Genomic DNA, 23,354 nt, shown 5'->3' with positions numbered 1-23,354 from the left:
GTTTATAAGGTGTTGAAAAAGTGAATCACGATAGTGTTTTCAAAGGATGGTGAATTACTTTAATCTTTATAACCTGCCTCCTTTAAAAATAATTTTTTTCTAAAATAATTCTCTATCTTTATTATAGGCTTCAGAAAATTTTATCTATTCTTGTGCTGGATGCTGTGTAGCCACCTATGTCTTAGGCATCTGTGATCGACACAATGATAATATAATGCTTCGAAGCACAGGACACATGTTTCACATTGACTTTGGCAAGTTTTTGGGCCATGCACAGATGTTTGGTAGCTTCAAAAGGTACTCACATTGTTGCTGCTGCTGAAGAAAAGAGGGGCCCTTTTTTTTTTTTTTTTTAAATCAAGTACCCTGAGGGGTGCCTGGCTGGCTCAGTCAGTAGGGCTTGCAACTCTTGGTCTCAGGGTTGTGAGTTCAAGCCCCACTTCGGTGGAGCCTATCTTTAAAAAACAAAAACAAGAAAAATAAGTACTCCAGGTAATTCTGAAGCAGAATTTCCACATTGTGGATCACTTTTCAAAAGGTATTAATAAAATAATCTGTATCTGTCTACATGTGTACATATATCTGGAAGAGTTTCAGTAATTTTACTTGAAAGAAAAAGAATTCGACTTTTCTTACCACACAGTGGTTAAGTTTTTGATGGTTTTAATGTCAACCACTTCACAATCTAAGTATTCCTTTTCTGTCCACTTTCCTCTTCCCAAGAAAAGTGAAACTGTTGGTTTGCTTTCTTAGGTTAATTAAAGAGGCCATTGACTTTAAGTTCTGTCATTTCAAGTCATGCTAAAATGACTTCAAGTTCTGTCATTTCAAGTAATCAAATGTTTTCATTTTGATAGGATCAGAATTTTACTTAAGATTGATATATGTGTATATTTTGAGGAACCTTTCTTTTGACACATTTAGCGAAAGTGTCAATTAGTTGTGTTAATTAGTAAACACAACTTATTTTATTTTACAGATTTTATTTATTTGACAGAGACCACCAACAGGGTAGAGCTGGGGAGCAGCAGGGAGAGAGAGAAGCAGATTCCATGCTAAGCAGGGAGCCCGATGTAGGGCTCAATCCCAGGACCCTGGGATCATGACCCAAGCCAAGGGCAGACTCTTCGACTGACTGAGCCACCCAGGTCCCCCTGGACACAGCTTATTTTAAAAGAAAGGCATTTTTCCACAAATTAATGTCCCCAAACTTGCCTCTTTTCTTGTTACTGTCTTATAGCTCTCATTGAGTATGACTAGGTATTAAAAAAAGACCCTAACAAATGACTTGACCTTGTAGTAGATAAGAATGAGTCTGTCTCTCTCCCTGTGTGTGTGCGTGTTTAGTAACATTTGTTGGAATGAATTAAGATGTATTTAACTACTTAGTGGTACCTATTAGGAATGTTCCCATTTGTATGATGGCAATGAGTGCCGAACTTTTCTCTCTGTATGTTTGTAAGTACTGTTCTCTATTTGAGTGTGTGATTTTACAAATATCATCTTGGAAAAAATTCATATATGTGTTCTATCTAAATAATGAGATTGATTATATGATGGTTTTTCTGAAAAATGCAAATTTGTAAGTTTTAATGCAGATTCAAACCTGCCTGATTCTTAATTTCCCAGTTGGAAATTGCTCTGGCTCAGGTAGCTTAGTTCAATAACCATGTGGTAACAAAAGCACTATTTGAATATATTCTGTAAATACTACTTTGTGTTGTGTACTTTCTTTTTAAATAGGGATCGGGCTCCTTTTGTGCTTACCTCTGATATGGCATATGTCATTAATGGGGGTGAAAAGCCTACCATTCGTTTCCAGTTGTTTGTGGACCTCTGCTGTCAAGCCTACAACTTAATAAGAAAGCAGACAAACCTCTTTCTTAACCTTCTTTCACTGGTAACTGTGTTCTTTTACAAGACCTTAATTAATTTACATTAATGCTGTGTTTCAATAGCTAAAGAAGGATATTTTGGAATAAAATTTACCATAGTTTCAAATGTCAGAAATAGTGTTACCAAATATTCAAAAATTGCCAGACATCATTTATATAAAATATAAAACATAAGTCACATCTACCTTGGAGGTGTGGAGTAAAAGTAACTGACTAAAAGGGACCCTGAGAGCCATCTCGGATGCTGGAACATATTTTGTTTCTTAATTTTGGTGTTCAGATTTCTGTACTTTTCTGGGTGTGTATTAAGTTAAACCTCTGCTATGATTATTGAGACTGAACCTGATTTTAAAAAAAAGAAGAGGATTAGACTAAAAGGTCCGAATTTCACAGGTTTTATTCCATAAACTGGCTTTGTGACTTCCAACAATTATATGATCTCAGTTTTTCCCATTTATAACTGAATCACTTAGGTGCCTATAAGACTAATATAAATTCCTCAAAACTGTGATTATTTTGTTTGCTTTAGTTCTAATTACTTGGCCAGCTTTTAAGGGATGGGTGGGGAACAGACTTTTTAAAAAGTAACTCACAAACTCTTTTTCCCTTTCTGTAGATGATTCCTTCAGGGTTACCAGAACTTACAAGTATTCAAGACTTGAAATATGTTAGAGATGCACTTCAGCCACAAACTACCGATGCAGAAGCTACAATTTTCTTTACTAGGTAAGGCATATTTAAATATGTTAGAAAAGGCACAGAGTTTTGATTTGTTTTCCTTAGTTTAAACAAATGCTATATATCAGAATCTGATTTTTAGGAAATAATTGTGATTCACAGTATTAGCAAATAGTAGGTTTATCAAAAGTATATTTTATGTCAGAAGTTTATTTACTGAATAAATATAAAGGATTTGCAATAACACTAAAAAATTTTTCAAAATGACTCAGGTTTTATTTAGTATATGACTTGAATTATAAACATCCTATTTATGACCTATTTCTGCAAAGCACATTTTCTATAGTGTCAAGTACAAGGATTTGTGTGTGTGTGTGTGTGTTGGTTTTTTCCCCTAAAATAATACCTGTACTAATCTATTTTTCAGGATTTTGCCATAACCATTTTCATGGATACCATAAATAATTAAAACTGCAAACTCTGGGACACTGCTATAATAAATTGTTACTATATGATGTGTACTTAAAATACATATATTAATTACTGGCATTTGAACTTGTCATTTTTGCTTTAAAAGCAGATCTTCCTGGCAGTATGTTCTAAAAGTCTGGTGACCAGGTTGGTCACTATCTAGTGATACCACCTCATTATTATGCCATAGAAGGGAGGGACCCAAGAGCTCATGTTCTTTTTTCTCTTTTCTCTTGCCTTCTTCCTCTCAGTGGAAAAGAGATAGAAAACTGGACTGGACTTCTCTAGTCTCAAGAGTCTGGGCTGAATTGAATTGAAGGAAGCTGACTTTTGTATAGCCTTCCAAACTAATCCTGATAATTTAGGTATTGATGGGTTTTGTTTTGTTTTTCAAAAGAGATTCACTTGGCTTCTTTAGGCAAAACTATAAAGGAGGCAGGTATTGGTCTGCTTGAGCTGCCATAACAAAATAATCATAGATGACCTGGCTTAAACAATAGACACTTATTTTCTCTTACTTCTGGAGGCTGGGAAGTCCTAGAATCAAGGTGCCAGCTTATTCACTTTCTGGTGAACTTATTCACTTTCTGGTGCCTTCTTGTTTCCTCACAGGAAAGGAGGAGATAAAGAAAGAAAGCATAAGCTTTCTTGTCTCTTCTCATAAGAACACTAATTCTTTTGGATCATTTATATCCTTAAGACTGCATCTAATATTGATTACTGACTCCATAAAGGCCCTGTGGGGTTGGGGCTCAACATAGGAATTTTGGAGGATACAAATATTCAGTCCATAGCAAAGCAAGAACCTTTGTGTGAAGTTCTAGACTTTTCTTTTTTGAATCTCTTTCCTCTTTCTGGATTTCTTTATCCTGCTTCTGAGACAGTATTTGTTTTATCCAAGCCTGCTTTCCAGATTTGTTACTATGAAACTCCCGATTCTGTCAAAACTTCTTTTTCCAACTGAGGGAAATTAACGATTATTTGAAGAAGTCTGATACCAGATTCTACTACTATTTGATAGAAAAGATTTTATTAAATTTGGATAACATTTTTTTTTCCCCAAGATTTTACTTATTTGACAGAGAGAGATACAGCAAGAGAGGGAACACAAGCAAGGGGAGTGGGAGAGAGAGGAGCAGGCTTCCTGCTGAGCAGGGAGCCCAACGTGGGGCTCGATCTCAGGACCCTGGGATCATGACCTGAGCTGAAGGCAGGTTGCTTAACGACTGAGCCATCTAGGCACCCCTGGATTACTTTCAGTGCTTCCTTTTATACCTGTTTTCAACTTCCCTATTTATTAAAAGGGAATTAAATAATGATCATCTTTTTTGGCATTATACTAATCATCTTCTATCCCTAATAGTTTTTAAGTTAATATTAGATCCCACGGAGTTCAAGAAATACAGCATCATTTCTTGGGAGACAGTGGGATGGGGTGGAATAGAGACTTTCTTGTGCTAAAATATTTTGTTGGGGTAGACTATCTTTTAATAGGTTTTTGGCCTAAAGAACAAGGGAAAATCCTGGCAAAGTGAGAATATGCTTAATATTTTAAAAGGAATGAAAAGGGGGTGCCCAACTGGCTCAGTCAGTAGAGCATGTGACTCTTGATCTCAGGGTCGTGAGTTCAAGCTCCATGTTGGGCCTAGAGTTTACTTACAGGGGGTAGGGGAGGGACAGAGGAAGAGGCGGAGAGAGAGAAGTTTTTTTTTTTTTTTTTTTAAAGATTTTATTTATTTATTTACAGAGAGAAATCACAAGTAGATGGAGAGGCAGGCAGAGAGAGAGAGGGAAGCAGGCTCCCTGCCGAGCAGAGAACCCGATGCGGGACTCGATCCCAGGACCCTGAGATCATGACCTGAGCCGAAGGCAGCGGCTTAACCCACTGAGCCACCCAGGCGCCCAGAGAGAGAGAAGTTTAAGGAGGCTCTCTGCAGCCCGAGATAGGGCTCAGTCTTAAAACCCTGAGATCAAGACCTGAACAGAGATAGGGCTCAGTCTTAAAACCCTGAGATCATGACCTGAACAGAAATCAATAGTCGGTGCTTTACCAACTGAGCCACCCAGGCCGCCCAAGGGCCTAGAGCTTATTTTAAAAAGAGATTTACATATCTTGGTTGATAGGTAGATAGATTAAACAAAAAAGAATTTAATGAGCTCCTGGCTGGCTCAGTTGATGGAGTGTGATTCTTGATCTCAGGGTTGTAAATTCGAGCCCCACATTGGGTGTAGAGTTTAAAAATAAAATCTTAACTTTTTTAAAAAAGGTATGAAAATGTCTTTATCCTTTATTATGTTCAAAGAACTGAACATGTTTTCTCATGAATATTTACTATTAACATATTTTCTGATTTTTTGTAGGCTTATTGAATCAAGTTTGGGAAGCATTGCCACAAAGTTTAACTTCTTCATTCACAATCTTGCTCAGTTGCGTTTTTCTGGTCTTCCTTCCAATGATGAGCCCATCCTTTCATTTTCGCCCAAAACATACTCATTTAGACAAGATGGTCGAATCAAGGAAGTCTCTGTTTTCACTTATCATAAGAAATACAACCCAGATAAACATTATGTAAGTTCGGTTTTGGTATTTGTAGAGACTCATGCATGCATACATGTTTTTCTTTTCATACTTCTTTCCTCCATGGATGGTCCAAAAATAAACAAATATTTGAGGAATCCCTAATTGTTTTTTGGTATTTATTTATTGGTAAATTTGCTCCCAAACTATGGAGGACAAACAGTATTCTTTATTCCAGAGACAAGACTTAAAAGGTGGTATTTTGCTTTTTCTCCTTTCTTCAATTTGTTCTTAATTTTAAGGTAAAGCTTGCTCACCGTAACAAAATCCACCTCTGTAAAAACACATAAAATCTTCAGTTCTCCTTCCACTTTTTAGGGATGAAGTATCATTAAACACATACACATATAAAATTCAAGTTTGAACAAAAGCAAGATCTTTAATATGCTTACCACCACCCCATGAATAGCATTATCATCATTGTGCTCATAATTTTATTGGAAAATACTTTACAGCAGTCTATTTTTTTTTTAAACATTGTATTTATTTATTTGAAAGAGAGAATGAGAGAGAGCGTGCATGAGAAGGGGAGGGTCAGAGGGAGAAGCAGACTGCCCACTGAGCAGGGAGCTGGATTCGGTACTCAATCCTGGGACTCCCGGTTCATGACCAAGACAGTCGCTTAACCAACTGAGCCACCCAGGCACCCTGCAGCAGTCTTTAAATCCCTGACAAACTGATATTTTAGAAAGCAACTTTATTATTTTAATTTTCACCTATTTTATTGTTAGTAAATTTTTGTAAGTTTAGTATTTTATCCTAACACCATTTCATTGAATATTCCATTTTTTGCCCCAGTGATTTATAACAGTATATTATGTTATGTTATAGATATTATAATGTTAGCATATTTTAAATGTACTAAATTTCTATATATCCCTGAATTTATTTCTGGTCTTCCGTAGAAATAGTTTTTTGTACACCAGTATTTTATTCTGTAAAGTACTCTGACTTTATAAATTAAATATCCAGTTAAACAAGTCTTTTCTCATTATCCTGTCACCATAAATTTTGCCTTTCTCATTTATGCTCTTAAAGGAGCTTATTAATGTGTTCATTGGAAATGTCCTAAATTTATAAATTTCAGGAAGTACATTTATTATATATAATCCTGGAAATAAATGATTTTCACTTTCCAGTTCTTGTTCATATATCTTACAGTGGTTAATATCACTCTTAGATTTAGTTAGATGTCTATAAATACAATGACTTTCATGTATGCTCTTTCCTCTCAGTGACATATATATTACTAAGTTAAAAGCACTTGACCAAGCTGTAAATTTTCTTTCCAGAAAGGTTTTTTGTTTTGTTTTGTTTGTCTTAATCTGTTTGGGGTGTGGTTTCTTTTCAGATTTATGTAGTCCGAATTTTGAGGGAAGGACAGTTAGAGCCATCATTTGTGTTCCGGACTTTCGATGAATTTCAGGAACTTCACAATAAGCTCAGTATTATTTTTCCACTTTGGAAGTTACCAGGGTATGTTCCCATTTTTGTACATTAATCCTTTTTTTATAGGAAACAGTTTCTTACCATGTGTCACTCAAAAGCTTTGTGTAAACATTTAATAAGATACAATGGACCATGTGTGACTGACTTTTCTCTGTATCTCAAGGACCTGATAATAGTACTATCCATAGACAGGGAACTGTAAGATCCTGCTGAGTGAATAAACTGAATAAATGGGATCCTAAACTTAAAGTTGGGGATTTTCTAGTTTTCTAATTTCAGCTGAAGCTTTTTCTTTGTTTGTTTGTTTGTTTGAAGTCATACTGGATTAGGTAAATTGTTACTGCAACTACCTTTACAGTGAGGTCAAGGAACTTAGTAGAATATTTTGTTTGTTTGTTTGTTCATCTATCTATTTTTAAAATTTTATTTATTAGAGGGAGAGAGCGCGCACAAGTAGGGGGTGGGGGAGTGGGGAGGTGGGAGAGAAGGAGAAGCAGGTTACCTGACGGGCAGGGAGCCTGATATGAGACTCTGTTCCCAGGACCCTGGGATCATGACCTGAGCTGAAGGTAGATGTTTAACCAACTGAACCACCCAAGCTCTCCTAATTGTAGAATCTTTTAATTTTTGTCTCTACCATAGTCTGTAACATAACATAATAATTTGGAATCTTGGTTTGGAAAAATCGGATTTTAAATCACTGCAAAAATAATTATGGCCATACCGAGCACCTCTAAAAAAGAATAAGCTGGGACGCCTGGGTGTCTCAGTTGTTTGGGCAGCTGCCTTCAGCTCAGGTCATGATCCCAGCGTCCTGGGATCGAGTCCCATATCGGGCTCCTTGCTTGGTAGGGATCCTGCTTCTCCCTCTGCCTCTGCCTGCCATTCTGTCTGCCTGTGCTCCCTCTTGCTCCTCTCTCTCTGACAAATACATAAATAAAATTAAAAAAAAAAAAAAAAGCTGAGGCAGTGAGATTGTTGGTCAAAATCTTAGTACTTAATTTTCTATCTGTTAACCCTTTTAAAGCCCTCATTTTTTTTTTTTTAAGATTTTATTTATTTATTTGAGAGAGCGAGAGAGCATGAGAAGGGAGAGGTCAGAGGGAGAAGCAGACTCACTGTTGAGCAGGGAGCCTGATGTGGAACTCGATCCCAGGACTCCAGGATCATGACCTAAGCCGAAAGCAGTTTCTTAACCAACTGAGCCACCCAGGCACCCTGAAGCCCTCATTTTTAATGTAGCTAATGACCAACAGATTTCTGGTGTCGGGCTGCTCATACTCTTCTTAGACTAGATTTCAGAAATGAAGAGTCAACAAAGTGTGGGTGTCAGTTTATTTCCACATGTGGTATCACTTTTCATTGTTAGCAAAATAAGCAAAGTTAAGATTATTCTTGATTTGTCCCCTGTGTCACTTGTGGACAAAGTGTTGACAAGGGTATGAGACTGATACCAGGAACTGTGGCTGATTGAGTAATGATGATTTTGGAGGATAAGATATGCATAAAATATATGTAAACAGATTAATCTTTAGGGAAAAAACAGTAGAAAAAAAGTAATAAAATAGCAAAATAGTGTCTCTTTTGTACCAAGGTTTATAAAAGGCTAACAAGTACTTGAACTATTTCATCTCCAGTACTTGCAAAGAAATTACAGAAATTTACTTTCTAGAAGATTAAAATTCCACTTTGTATTTAAGTATATATATTTTTAAAATATATATATTTCTAAATAAATATTGTGCTTAATTCTATAAATACTTCCAAGTGAAATAATTTAAATCCCCCTTGTGTTTTCTTTTGTAGCTTTCCTAATAGGATGGTTCTAGGAAGAACACACATAAAAGATGTAGCAGCCAAAAGGAAAATTGAGTTAAACAGTTATTTACAGAGTTTGATGAGTGCTTCAACGGATGTGGCAGAGGTGACTGTCCTAATTAAAAAAGAATATTCTATTCTTGGTGCTACATGATATTTAAATTAATACATTTTTTTTTTCTCTTCTTAGTGTGATCTTGTTTGTACTTTTTTCCATCCTTTACTTCGTGATGAAAAAGCTGAAGGAATAGCTAGGTCTGCAGGTGAGATTATTTTTTCTCTTTATTGATAATTGATGGCTTCCCTATGACTTGCAAGTTAATAATTTCTCAGTGAATGTGGTAGAGTGACAGTGGGGTTACTGGCTCTACTCCAGTGAGAATGAGGGGAGGATAGTCCTTCTAAGCCCATCAATTTCTGGATAAACATAATTTTCCTAATAGAATGTGATTATTAAAGAACTACAAATCAGTAGCCTACTGGGTTATTTACCTTTTCCTTTCCCCACATAGGATGATCCTGGAATTAAAGCAAAAAAAAATTTTTTTTTTTTAAAGATTTTATTTATTTATTTGACAGAGAGAAATCACAAGTAGATGGAGAGGCGGCAGAGAGAGAGAGGGAAGCAGGCTCCCTGCTGAGCAGAGAGCCCCATGCAGGACTCAATCCCAGGACCCTGAGATCATGACCTGAGCCGAAGGCAGCGGCTTAACCCACTGAGCCACCCAGGCGCCCCAAAGCAAAAGTTTTGACATAGTTTGTACCACTATAAGCAAGATAAAATAAAGATGATTTTTTTTTTTTTTTCAGATGCAGGTCCATTCAGTCCTACTCCAGGCCAAATTGGAGGAGCAGTGAAATTATCTATCTCTTACCGAAATGGTACTCTTTTCATCATGGTGATGCACATCAAAGACCTTGTGAGTGATTATAAATAATGATTGTAGAGAAGACCTATACCTTGGTAGGAAGCATTACTATTAAGGGAAAACTTTTCTTTATAGGTTACTGAGGATGGAGCTGACCCAAATCCATATGTTAAAACATACCTACTTCCAGATACCCACAAAACATCCAAACGTAAAACCAAAATTTCACGAAAAACCAGGAATCCAACATTCAATGAGATGGTAAGTTAAAGTCATTCCTAAAAATGTCTTATATCTGTTCTTTAAATTTTAAACAGTTTAAATTAAAAATTTTTAGGTACCAGATTCAGAACTATTTATTGTACTAGTAAAGCCAATCAGTAGCAATCTAGTGATACTTTCAAATGTTGCAGAATTAAACCATCATTGAGCCTTGGGTTTTAAAAAGCTCTTAGGAGTTATCTTCAACCACCTTTCCAGTGACTGAACTCCCTCTACAACATTTTCAAGAAGTGGTTATCCAGTCTATGCTGAAATACTTCTAGTCCATCCACTTTCTTTTGGGCAGTTACAGCGTGTGTGTGTGTGTGTGTGTGTGTGTGTGTGTGTGTGTATAATTTTCATTTATTTATTTTTTTTAAATACTGGGCTGAATCTTCACTGCCTGTAGTTTGTACCTGTGGGTCTCAGTTGTATGACTTGGAACTATACAGAATTTAGTCTTTCTCTCCTCTGTGGCAGCCCCTCAGATAACTGAAGTTCTCCAAAGCCCTTCCCATTTATCCTTTTAAAACATCTTTACCTTTACCTTAAACTAACTTTACCTTTGTTTGATAGGATATAGTTTCAAAATTAACCTCCTAATTCATTTCAGGCTGTCAGCAAGCCAGTTCAGATAGAGTGCTCTATGCTAAAAGCAGTAAGCAAAGCATCAGCTAAACAGGATGAAGCAAAACTGTGACTTTGCTGAGCTATTCATGGTCACCTTATGAACTTACTCATCTATTAAAACCTACTAACCTGGGCGCCTGGGTGGCTCAGTGGGTTAAGCCGCTGCCTTCGGCTCAGGTCATGATCTCCGGGTCCTGGGATCGAGTCCCGTATTGGGCTCTCTGCTCAGCAGGGAGCCTGCTTCCTCCTCTCTCTCTCTGCCTGCCTCTCTGCCTACTTGTGATCTCTCTGTCAAATAAATAAATGAAATCTTTAAAAAAAAAAAAAAAACCTGCTAACCTTTAGTCAGATACTTTTTAGGATAAACACCACACAATTTGTGCACATTAACATCACATCCATGGGACGCCTGGGTGGCTCAGTTGGTTGGACGACTGCCTTCGGCTCAGGTCATGATCCCGGAGTCCCGGGATCGAGTCCCACATCGGGCTCCCAGCTCCACGGGGAGTCTGCTTCTCCCTCTGACCTTCTCCTCGCTCATGTTCTCTCTCACTGTCTCTCTCTCAAATAAATAAATAAAATCTTTTAAAAAAAAAAAAATCACATCCACACAAAAATGTCTGGAAATAAATGGGGATTTTCATCAGGTTTTAAGTTTGTTAAAACTGCAGAATAGCCTTGTAGCTCTTGAAAAGCATATACAATGTTTGGTGAAGACAAGTTGGTGTTATTCTCAAAAAGAAGTATTAGGGGCGCCTGGGTGGCTCAGTGGGTTAAAGTCTCTGCCTTCGGCTCAGGTCATGATCCCAGAGTCCTGGGATTGAGCCCCACATCGGGCTCTCTGCTCAGCAGAGAGCCTGCTTCCTCCTCTCTCACTCTCTGCCAGCCTCTCTGCCTACTTATGATCTTGCTCTCTGTCAAATAAATAAATAAAATCTTTAAAAAAAATAAAAAATAAAAGAAGTATTAGTTTGTTTCCTAGTTAGTATACTTTCAAGAAGTGAAATGTGGTCAGTTTTTAATTTTTATTAGTCAAACAATAAGAAGGACTAGATTAAAGAGATCTTTCTCAGAAGTTAGGGTGAGGCCTTGCTGAAAATAGTTCTAAGTGCTGAATGTGGTGTGTCAGAGAGCTAATTTTTAGCATTCTAGATTTGCTGTAAGCTCTATTGGTAGTTGGTGAATTTGCATTGAAATACTATTATTCCATGGCATATAAAATCTAACAGAAAAAAAAGACAACAAAAAGAAATTCTAATCCCTCATTTTTTGTAAAATAGCTGTGTTATCCCCACTTGCTACCTTCCGTTCTCTTTCCCAGGTGTCAGACCATCTCAAGGCATGCCGCCTTGTAATTGCATTTCCCTTCCCCATAACTCCAGCTCAGAAAATCCATGTTGTCATTGTTTAGACAATAATAATTTTCTACTCTGTGCATTTCTATGTCAGACACTCAGAGGAATGATAATAAAATCTAAGACTCCTGAAATATAAAATGTGCATCTAAATATGAGGCAAATTCTACCTAATGTGTCATAATCAGTGTTATTGATTGTTGTCTTTTTAACTACTAATCTCACTTCTGTTTTTACTTAAAATAATCCAAGAAACCAAGCAAACAAAAAAATATGTAACTTACTGTTTTCTTTTTGCCTTTGCTCTAGCTTGTGTACAGTGGATATAGCAAGGAAACCCTAAGACAGAGAGAACTTCAACTCAGTGTTCTCAGTGCAGAGTCTCTGCGGGAGAATTTTTTCCTCGGTGGAGTGACCCTGCCTTTAAAAGATTTCAACTTGAGCAAAGAGACAGTTAAGTGGTATCAGCTGACTGCTGCAGCAACCTATTTGTAAGCTAGTGAATTTCTGAACTTTGAAAGCAAGAATAGTTATAAACACTTAAACACACACACACTTGGGAACTTTGTATAATATTTTTAAACTTAGAGAGAAATTATAAAGTAAATGTACTTACTGCATTTCAACATATCTGTTGGACCAACAGTCACATAATTAACTTTTATGAACTAGTTGAAGCCATTGCTGTTTTAAAGTCATATAGAAGCCTATAAACCCTAAACTTAATATACAGTAAGTCCTGAAAAAGACTCTCGAGTTGGTGAAGGATTTAATCCTTTCAGAGTAATAGCTTTAGTTTGGCCTGATAGTACAGTATGGTGTCAATTCAGCCATCTGTTTTACATTGTTTCTTACACAGACACGGCATGTTTTCCTGTTTTGCACCTTTTACAGCCTTTACCACTGTGTGTGTTCACAAACACCAAAGGAAAGGGAAGGTGCAGGATGTTACCAGAAAATGCAGCTGCTATTCACAGGGCCGAAAGCAAAGCACAAATAATAGTTATGTTCAGAACTACTATGTAGTTTATAGAAGTAGGGGAAAATAATACTGCTTTTTATCACTCATGTCTTTAAAACCTTTTTCAGAATGAGTGCCAATCACTGAAGTTGTAAATAATGGTGCCTTAACTTCATATGCTTCCCTGGCACTTCATTCTGATTTTTTCCTGACTTGATAATTAGTAAGTTTTCACTCACTTTCAACTTACTAAAGAATTATCTACATTTACTAGTGTTTTTCCCACAGAAAGATTTTATTTCTTTTCACGTGACTTAAACAGACATGTGATTTATGTTTTTGTTGCCCCATAACTGAATGAGATTCATCAACGTAACTGTATAGTAAATGCCATCATTCCATTATAATACTACATTTACTCCCAGGAGTGTGAATTGAACTTGAGTAATCCACCTCCCATGTATCTATACTCCACTTACTCATTAAGCAAGTGAAAATTGTTCACTCACATACCCATTCCTGTTTGGTAGAACTCAATGAATAGGGCAGACTCTTCACAGGAGGCCCAGGACAAGAATTCTAGGGTCCAGGCTGAATTTTAATGTAGACTTTTATAGCAAAGTTTGTCTTGTAAGGTATCTTACTTATATTTGTAAACATTATACATTCACATGAATTACTTAATACAGTGGGATTCAGAATCATAAGGGACATGATTGAAATTATTCTACAGTAACCATTAAGGATAAAGTTCATTTTTATTATTCACTCAGCTACACACATAATTTTATATTTAGTTTTAGTAAATATGTTGATAAATTAATTCTCATGGCTCAGTGGAATTTCAGACACTTTCTAAATGGTAATAGAGATTGTAGTAATCTAGTTGCTGTGAGATAACTGGTAAAATACGCAATGAAGAGTACCAATAGAGAAAGGACAATCTCCAGTTCAGTTGCCCATAACAGTTTTTATGAACTGTGCAGGTGTTTAATGTAAGTGGTGAAACCTGTAGAGCAGAAATAGAACAGTTGAGGATGTATCAGTGAGATAGGTTTTAAAAAACAAAACACAAACAAACAAAAAAAACTTGAAATTTTTGGTGCCTAACACTAATGGTCCATTTCTAGGAAACCCCATTAGTATGATATATGAATGTCTTTTTTTTTTCTTAATGTTAAAATATGTTGTCTATTTAATAATTTAATTAAAATGCAAATCAAAGCACCACCATTTATTTACTTTTTCCACATCCAGTTAACATTTCCTTAAAGTTTGTAAGTACTTTTGCAGATATAAAGAAGTGTTAGATATTTTCACTTAAGCTTTGGAGACATAATTCCATTCCATGAATTGTCACATAGCCACTGTAAAAAAAAAAAAAAAAGAAAAAAAAAAACATAAAAAAAAAAAACCAAACCTGTCTTGGTAAAAGGTCATTGTTAATGGGATGCAGTATGTACTGCTTATTTGCAGTCTGTTACAGCCGTGTCTTTTAGCACAAATAATAGAGGTAGAAAATGTGGTGTCACTTTTCAATTACAAGAAATCTGGATTTCTTACCTAAAAATGTATATTATGATTAATACTGTACAGTTTAACCAGAGTTCAGGACAAGTGGTAATGTTTTTCTTAATTTAACTCATTTTGTGCCTTCTTTGGTCATTAAAAAAATACACATATTTTATATATATTTTAATATAAGTTATTTCTTTGTAAAACGCTAATCTTCAGCCCTTACCAAAAAAAAAAAGGGACAGAGGCGCCTCTTTGCACTACTACTTTAAGTAGATTTTAAATCAGTTTTTTTTTAGACATTTTTTTTAAAGCTTGCATTAAAGTAAATCTGAAGCAAAAGTTTAAAGAAACTGGCCAAGACACTAATTTTTATGTATAATCACAATGTTTTATACCTATCTTTACTGAATAAAAATAATGCTACATGTAAGTCCTGCACCAGAATTCTCTCCTCTTGCAGTGTTTTGGGATTCGAAAATAATGGAGTACTCCAAGAACCTATTATTTTCTCTACTGAGGAACCCAAGGTAGAACTTGCACTGACATTTTTATTACTGCCTTTATAAAAATCTATAGGTAGCTAACTGTTAAGGCATGTATGATCTTTGATAAAGTATTCATCTTTTCAAACTAAAGTTGTATAAAACTTTGAATATCTTGCCTTAAATTGGTTGACTATTCTTTCTAGGATTCAAGTATTGTGGCATTTAAAAAAAATATATTCAGTTTTGATACTTAGATTTCAGATCAGAAAGCACTAAAAGCCCTATTACCATAATCCATGGATTTACTTACATGCTGCAGTGCAGATATGAACGAATATGGCAAGTAGTCTCATCTATAAGAACCAAATACTTTAATTATATTAAGGTAGTGAGTATAGATGTATAATATTTTTATTAATACCTTGAATATATTCAGTGGATTGAATGTGACTTCATAACTGTACTACGATTGTATTAAACTATTTCTGGAATAAAGGAACTCTGCCGTCATTTCTTTCCTCATCAACATATTAACATTTTGGTTCTAAACTTCGATGGAGCTTGGGGAGCCTGGCTGGCTCAGCTGGTAGAGCATGCAACTGTTGATCTTAGGGTTGGTAAGTTCAAGCCCCTCATTGGGCATAGAGTTTACTTAAAATTTAAAAATTTAATAAACTTTAATACGAACTCACTGGATATATTCTTCATATCTCACCCAGGAGTTTATTAGGTTCCAATCTCCTGAATTTCAAACCTGGCCTGTTGGTTGCCCTTACAAATGACAAATCTGACTTCTGCCTACCGTTCTTTGAAATCAAACCATGGTTCTCAATTTGCCACTTAGCCCCATCACCATTTCATATCATTGGAATGATGAAATATGCAATATTTACAGATTTCTATAAGTATGGTCCCTGGCCTTTTGTGGTTTACTTAAATAGTAAATAGTATAGTAAGAACATGTCCTTTTTTTTTTTTTTAAGATTTTATTTATTTATTTGACAGACAGAGATCACAAGCAGGCAGAGAAGCAGGCAGAGAGAGATAGGGAAGCAGGCTCCCAGCTGAGCACAGAGCCCGATGCGGGGTCTATATCCCAGGACCCTGGGATCATGACCTGAGCCAAAGGCAGAGGCTTTTACCCACTGAGCCACCCAGGTGCCCCAGAACATGTCTTATACCTATCTATAGAACATAGAAATGTAGGGTTTTTTTTTTTTTTTAAAGATTTTATTTATTTATTTGACAGAGATCACAAGTAGGCAGAGAGGCAGGCAGAGAAAGAGAGAGGAGGAAGCAGGCTCCCCACTGAGCAGAGAGCCTGATGTGGGACTCGATCCCGGGACCCCGAGATCATGACCTGAGCCGAAGGCAGCGGCTTAACCCACTGAGCCACCCAGGCGCCCAAATGTAGGGGTTTTTTTGTTTATTTTTTTAAGATTTTACTCTTTTGTCAGAGGGAGCACAAGCAGAGGGAGCAGCAGACAAGAGGGAGAAGCAGGCTCCCAGCTGAGCAGGGTGCCCAATGCAGGACTCGATCCCAGAACCCTGGGATCATGACCTAAGCCAAAAGCAGGTGTTTTAACAGCTAAGGCACCCCAGGCATCCTGAAATGTAGATTCTTCTAATATCTTACCTCTGTCATTCCAGAATGATACCAATGTGAGGCTATGGTTTTCTGACCCTAAAGAGATCATGTAAAAGGGCCCAAAGACCATGAAAGAGTAATAACTTAAAACAATTAGAGCTAGTTTCTTAGGGGGGGTTATCACCTCCAACAGAAGCTGGGTTTCTGTCAGGAAGAAGAAAAAAAATTTTTTTTATTTCATCCTCTTTTAAAATGCTTCATCATGCAAATTTTAGACATATACAAAATTAGACACCAGTGTAATCAATTTCACTGAGTGAATCCATCACATAACTTCAATAGTTTCTACCTTAGGGCTAATCTTGTCTTATCCATATTAGCTAAGATGGGCTTAGGTATAAAAATATTTTATTAGGATTCAATCTAAAATTTTTCTTCAGTTCTAAATAATTTATTATGACTTCTTTTCCAGTTAACTACTTCTTTCTTCAACTGTTTAACTCATCCATTGAGTTTTTAATTTTGGTTGTTGTATTTTTATTTTCTAGAACAACTTCGGTTGTATTTAGTTGTTTTTGTTTGCATCATGACCCACGAAAGACACCAGACTGCCACCACCGATGGGGAAAGAGGTTTTTCAACAAATGGTGCTGGGGCAGTTAGCTAACCACATGCAAAAGAATGAAGTGTAGGACTATAAACGCATATATAAAGATTAAAAATACATCAAAGACCTAAACATAGCTAAAATAAACTCTTAGAAGAAAGCATAGGTGTACATCTTTGTAACCCCGGATTAGGTGAGTTTTGTAAGGATGACACAAGAAACCCAACCAACAAAAGAAAATAGAATAAATTGGCTCATCAAAATTAAAAAGTTTTGTGCACCAAAGGACACCATTCAGGTAAAAAGACATTTTACCAAATGAGAGAGAATACTTGCAAATCATATCTAATAAGGCCCTAGTATCCTAGAGTATTTAAAGAACTCTAAAACTCAGGAGCGGGGCGCCTGGGTGGCTCAGTCCTTAAGCGTCTGTCTTGGGCTCAGGTCATGATCCCAGAATCCTGGGATAGAGCCCTGCATTAGGTAAAATGTCTTTTTACCTGAATGGTGTCCTTTGGTGCACAAAACTTTTTAATCAAAACTACTATGAGGGAAGGGGCGCCTGGGTGGCTTAGTGGGTTAAGCCGCTGCCTTAGGCTCAGGTCATGATCTCAGGGTCCTGGGATCAAGCCCCGCATTGGGCTCTCTGCTCAGCAGGGAGCCTGCTTCCTTCTCTCCCTCTCTGCCTGCTTGTGATCGCACTCTGTCAAATAAATAAATAAATAAATAAAAACTATGAGGGAAATTTGGGTGGCTCAGTTGGTTAAGTATCTGCCCTCTGCTCAGGTCATGATCCCAGGGTCCTGGGACCAAGTCCCATATCCAGCTCTTTGCTCAGCTCGTGGAGCCTGTTTCACCCTCTTTCCCTCACCCCTCATTTTGTTTCTCTCGCTCGCTCTCTGACAAATAAAATCTAAAAAGAAAACAGACCAAAAAAACCTGAGATACAAATTCATAACCACTGGGATAGTTAGAATTTTTTAAAAAGTGGGGAAACTGGAGCCCTCATACATTTGTGTAGGAATGAAAAGTGGTGCAGGTCATCTACAAAACATTTGGCAATTTTCAAAAAAGTTAAACAGTTAACCCTCTGACCTGACAATTCATAATATAATTTCCAAGAGAATTGGAAACATGTACTCAAATACTTGTACATGAACTTTCATAGCATTATTCCTGATGGCCAAATAGTAGAAATAGCCCCAATGTCCATGAACTGATGGATGGGTAAGTAATATGTGGTATATCCATGCAGTGGAATACTAATTGGCCATAAAAAGTAATGAAGTACTGGGGCACATGGTTGGCTCAGTCACTGGAGCACGTGACTCTTGATCTCAGGGTCCTGAGTTCAAGCCCCACAGTGGACATGGAGGCTACTTAAAAAAAAAAAAAAAGTAATGGAGCACGGATAGATACTACAACATGGATAAACCTTGAAAACCTGATAATGAAGAAACCACAAACAAAAGGCCACATACTATATGATTCTGTTTATACAAGATATTCAGAACAGGCAAATCCATAGAGACAAAGCAGATTAGTGGTTGCCAGGGTCTGTGGGAGGCTGGAGAGTTAACTGTTTAGAGTACAAGGCTTCTTTCAGGGTGATGCAGATTCCTGGAATTAGTGGTGATTATACTGTGAAAATACTAAAAGGCACTCAACTGTACACTTTAACATGATTAAAACAGCAAATTCTATAGTATGTGAATTTTACCTCAAAAAATAGTATCTAAAAGTTCATTCCTGGGGGGCCTGGATGGTTCAGTTGATTGAACATCTGGCTCTCTTTCGGCTCGGTCGTGGAATTGAGCTCTGTGTCAGCCCTGCACTCAGCAACAAGACCTCTGCTTGAGATTCTCTCTCCCTCTGCCCCTCCCCCCTTGCTTGAGCAGTGTCCCTGAAATAATAAAACAGTTTTTCAAGATTTTATGTATTTTATTTTATTTATTTGAGAGAGAGAGTAAGAGAGTGCATGAGAGGGGAGAAGGTTGGAGGGAGAAGCAAACTCCCTGCGGGACTCCAGGATCCTAACCTGAGCTGAAGGCAGTGGCTTAACCAACTGAGCCACCCAGGCGCCCAATAAAATCTTATTTTAAAAAAAGTTAAGGGGTGCCTGGATATCTCAGTGGGTCAAAGCCTCTGCCTTCGGCTCAGGTCATGATCCCAGGGTCCTGGGATCGAGCCCCGCGTTGGCTCTCTGCTCAGCAGGGAGCCTGCTTCCTCCTCTCTGCCTGCCTCTCTGCCTATTTGTGATCTCTGTCTGTCAAATAAATAAAATCTTTAAAAAAAATTTTTTTTAAATCCCTATGGGTGCATAGATGGCTCAGTCGGTTGTGTTTGGTATCAGGTCAGGTCATCATCTCAGAGTCCTGAGATAAAGCCCACCTTGGGCTTCTTGCTTAGCAGGGTTTCTGTTTCTCCTTTTCCCTCTGCATCCCCCACATGCACATGCACGCGCTCTCTCCCTCTAAAATAAAATTCTCGAAAGTTCAATCCTTAAGAACTATTTAATCACTGAATGTCTTTTTATTAATTGTGTTAACAGGAGTGCCTGGGTGGCTCAGTGGGTTAAAGCCTCTGCCTTCGGCTCAGGTCATGATCTCAGGGTTCTGGGATCCAGCCCCGCATCTGGCTCTCTGCTCAGCGGGGAGCCTGCTTCCCCCTCTCTCTCTGCCTGCCTCTCTGCCTACTTGTGATTTCCATCTATCAAATAAATAAAATATTAAAGAATTGTTAAGCAGTAACCTTTAAAGATAGAATTATTTTCTTTTTTAAAAAATCAGGTTTGATTTACAAAAGATCTCAAAGGGGCACCTGGGTAACTCAGTCCTTAAGCGTCTGCCTGCCTTTGGCTCAGGTCATGATCCCGGGGTCGTCAGATCCAGGCATCGGGCTCCTTGCTCAGCGGGAGGCCTGCTTCTCCCTCTGCCTGCCACTTACTCCACTTTAGCTCACTGTCTCTCTCTGATTAGAAAAAAACAAAACTAGTGGAAGTCTTAAAGGTGACTAAAACAAAAAGCTTCCTGAAATAATAGTTATAATTCCTATTCCATGAATATTCGATTGAACATTCCTACTTAGAAAAGTTCTATGGGGTCTTTATAGCAACCAATTCTAGTGATTTATTTTTTTTTTAACCAGAGTGCCATTCTCAAAAAACAATCTAGCATTAATGTTGGTTATATCATATTCCGTCAGTCAATTCCACTAAAGGACATAATTGTAATGACAAATCAGGGGCTCAAGGTAAATCATTCCAGCAATGCTTGAGGGCTTAAACGTCCAAGTAACTAAGTAACTGACCCGATCCAAATTACATACGGATGTATTGTGATCCGGTCTAGTTTGCCAAATCTTATTCTTTTCACTATCTCCTGCCTTCTGAAATAAAGTTAGTAGTCTAGACATCTTCAAATGGGGGGGGAAATATTTAGGTTCATTCAAATAATTATTGAGTGACTAACTTCCTGCCTGCCAGGCACTGTTCTGGTTGCTGGGGGCAATGAAAAAAGCAGACAACCAAACAAGCAAGTAGAAAGGAAAATGTTAGAGATTTGTGCACTATGTTGGAAGGGAGGACTTATTTAGATGGTCTTCCTCAGGGAAGGCTGTCTTTGAGATGACCTGGAGGTCAGGATCTAAAAGACAGACCTGAGAAAACCTTGCGGTAAAGCAGTTTAAGTAGTGGCAATCACAAGAGTGAAGGAACACCCCTGTTACCTCAAAGAGTCAGGGGTAAGTGTGGCTGGAGTGTTTAGAACCAAGGGTGTGGCAAGATAAAGGGTTTGGATTTTATTCTAAATGCACTGAGAACACAGGAGGGATTTACTCAAAAGAGTAATAGATTATCCAATTTATTTTTTTTATCTTTTTATATTTATTTGCTAGAGAGAGCATGCCTGAGCACAAACGGGGAGGGGCAGTGAGAGGGGCAGGCTCCCCGCTGAGCAAGGAGCCTCATGTGGGACTCCATCTCAGGACTCTGGAATGGCTACTTGAGTGGAAGGCAGGCGCTTAACCTACTGAGCTACCGAGGCGAACATCAATTTCTGTTTTTAAAAGATCACTGTGGGGATGCCTGGGTGGCTCAGTTGGTTAAGCAGCTGCCTTCGGCTCAGGTCATGATCCCAGTGTCCTGGGATAGAGGCCTGCATCTGGCTCCTTGCTCGGCAGGGAGCCTGCTTCTCCCTCTGCCTCTGCTGCCATTCTGTCTGCCTGTACTCGCTCTCTCTTCCTCTCTCTCTCTGACAAATAAATAAAATCTTTAAAAATAAATAAATAAAAGATCACTGTAATGGGGTGCCTGGGTGGTTCCACTGGTTAAGCATCTTCTGCCTTTGGCTCAGGTCATGATCCTGGGGTCCTGGGATGGAGTCCTGCCCCGGCTCCCTGCTCAGTGGAAAGCCTGCTTCTCCCTCTGCAACACTCCCCCACCCCCGCTCATGCTAGCTCTCGCTCCCTCTCTCAAAAACATACATTCTTTAAAAAAAAAAAAATTTTTTTTCTTTTTTCTCAAAGATCACTGTTAGGTGGAGAATGGGTTGCATGTGTTGGAGGTGGAGACATGAGTGGAAGCACAACATCTGGGATACCACTGAGTTGCCCAAATGAAGGATGATAGTGGCTCGGCTTGGAGTAACAGCAGCAGGAATGGAGAAGTGCGAATGTATTCATGATATATTTGTTGTAAACCTGAGATCACTCTTAGTGGTAACAACACAAAGGAAAAACGAGATTCCAAGGTTTGTGGTTTGAGCAAATGGGTAGTGTTTAACTGAAATTAAGGGGTTTGGAGTAGGTGGCTAGGTAAGGGGCTTAGGAACTGGAGCCTTGTTAATTTTGAGATATCTATTCCATATCTGCACTAAAGATGTAAATTTGGCTAACGGTAAGAATGCATCTTTGCTAGGAGAAAATAGATTAGTCAATTTGAATGGAGTTCCTAATGCTTTAGAAGAAAATTACTCGTATCAGGCAGTGATAGGCTGAAAAAGTGGAGGTGGATGTTCTAGTACTTTATTTTCTAAGTCTTACCAGTTTCTTAAATATTGACCGACGTTTCCTGATTTGACCTCCCACATTCCCAGAGCCATGCTGCTTTTGAACAAGCCCCTTCATTTGTCCATTCTTTGAACTCATTCCTATGTACCAGTCCTGAAGTCAGTCTTAAAAAGAGTTTCAGTGGCAGCTCCCTTTTGCCAGAAGTTCAATACGTGTTTTTCTTTCTCATCCTCCAAACTTGCATCTGCACACCCACCTTCAGCCTCTGCAATCTTTTTTTCCAAACTCTTCCCTGTTGGCCAGTTTCTCTCACTGGGGCACGCAGCTCAATGAAGGTCCACCCAAAACGCCTCTCCGCCCAGCCAAGAGCCCTACAGCGTCTTGTAGGGGAAGGAGGAAGTTTACCAGGTGGAGGGGTTGGTAGTGGGTAGGGGGTCCGTCCTGGCCTAGTTCAGATCCCTGGGTTCTTCTCTGTGGTTAGTAATCTCTCCCCCAGAGATTAAATTAGGAATAAAAATAAGAAATGGGGGGGGGCGTCTGTTCAGGTCATGATCCCAGGGTCCTGGGATGGGGCCTCTAGTCCTGCTCCCTGCTCAGCGGCGAGTCTGACCCTCCCTCCCCTTTGCCCACCCTCCCTCTTCCTGAGCGTGCTCTGGAAGGAAGGAAGGAAGGAAGGAAGGAAGAAAGAAAGGAAGAAAGAAATGGTAGGGGTGGCTGGGCGGTAACTACCGTGAATTTCAATGTAGCACTTATTAGCATGGTATTTTACCAGCGAATTTATTACGGGCAGGGGCAGGCTTTGAGGTAGCTAGTCCCAGTACAAGACCTGGCGCTGGCGAATGAGTGGACGATTGTCTATGGCTGAACTTCACTGAGCGCGGTGTCGCACATTAACGGACTTTCAAGGACAGGGACCAAATCCACCAACCCCTCAGCTCTGCGCTCTCTCCCAGGCCGGGATTCGAAACTGCACAATTTTAGCGCAGGCAGCTCCGCCGCCGAGGTCTTCGTTTCCTGCTCCGGCCACGAGCCTCCTCAAACCCTGACGGATGCTGGGAAGTGTAGTCCTGTCGATTGAGGAATCTGGCAGTACCGCGCTGAAGTGCATTTCGGGATAGGCAGCCTGCGGCCGCCCGGGAGCCACGCAGCGTAGTCCCGCCTCCTGCACGCAAGAAACGGGGACG

General features: G+C 38.6%; 1 protein-coding gene across 3 annotated transcripts in view; it reads left to right on the top strand.

The window, feature by feature from the left end:
* Positions 1–15,478, top strand: part of PIK3C2A (phosphatidylinositol-4-phosphate 3-kinase catalytic subunit type 2 alpha) — a 105,532-nt gene extending 90,054 nt beyond the window's left edge. For all 3 annotated transcript variants that reach the window (XM_044258902.1, XM_044258901.1, XM_044258903.1), the window contains exons 24-33: positions 128–297; positions 1,744–1,900; positions 2,512–2,621; positions 5,406–5,613; positions 6,974–7,098; positions 8,878–8,995; positions 9,080–9,152; positions 9,700–9,809; positions 9,894–10,019; positions 12,314–15,478. In XM_044258902.1, the coding sequence (XP_044114837.1) occupies positions 128–297; positions 1,744–1,900; positions 2,512–2,621; positions 5,406–5,613; positions 6,974–7,098; positions 8,878–8,995; positions 9,080–9,152; positions 9,700–9,809; positions 9,894–10,019; positions 12,314–12,499 (1,383 nt within the window). In that variant the 3' untranslated portion in view covers positions 12,500–15,478. The remainder of the gene's footprint in view (positions 1–127; positions 298–1,743; positions 1,901–2,511; positions 2,622–5,405; positions 5,614–6,973; positions 7,099–8,877; positions 8,996–9,079; positions 9,153–9,699; positions 9,810–9,893; positions 10,020–12,313) is intronic.
* Positions 15,479–23,354: the final 7,876 nt, after the last annotated feature.

The sequence above is a fragment of the Neovison vison genome, chromosome 7 (genome assembly GCF_020171115.1).
Source record: "Neovison vison isolate M4711 chromosome 7, ASM_NN_V1, whole genome shotgun sequence".
In the NCBI taxonomy this organism is placed as follows: domain Eukaryota; kingdom Metazoa; phylum Chordata; class Mammalia; order Carnivora; family Mustelidae; genus Neogale; species Neogale vison.
This window is presented reverse-complemented; position numbering and strand designations above follow the sequence as displayed.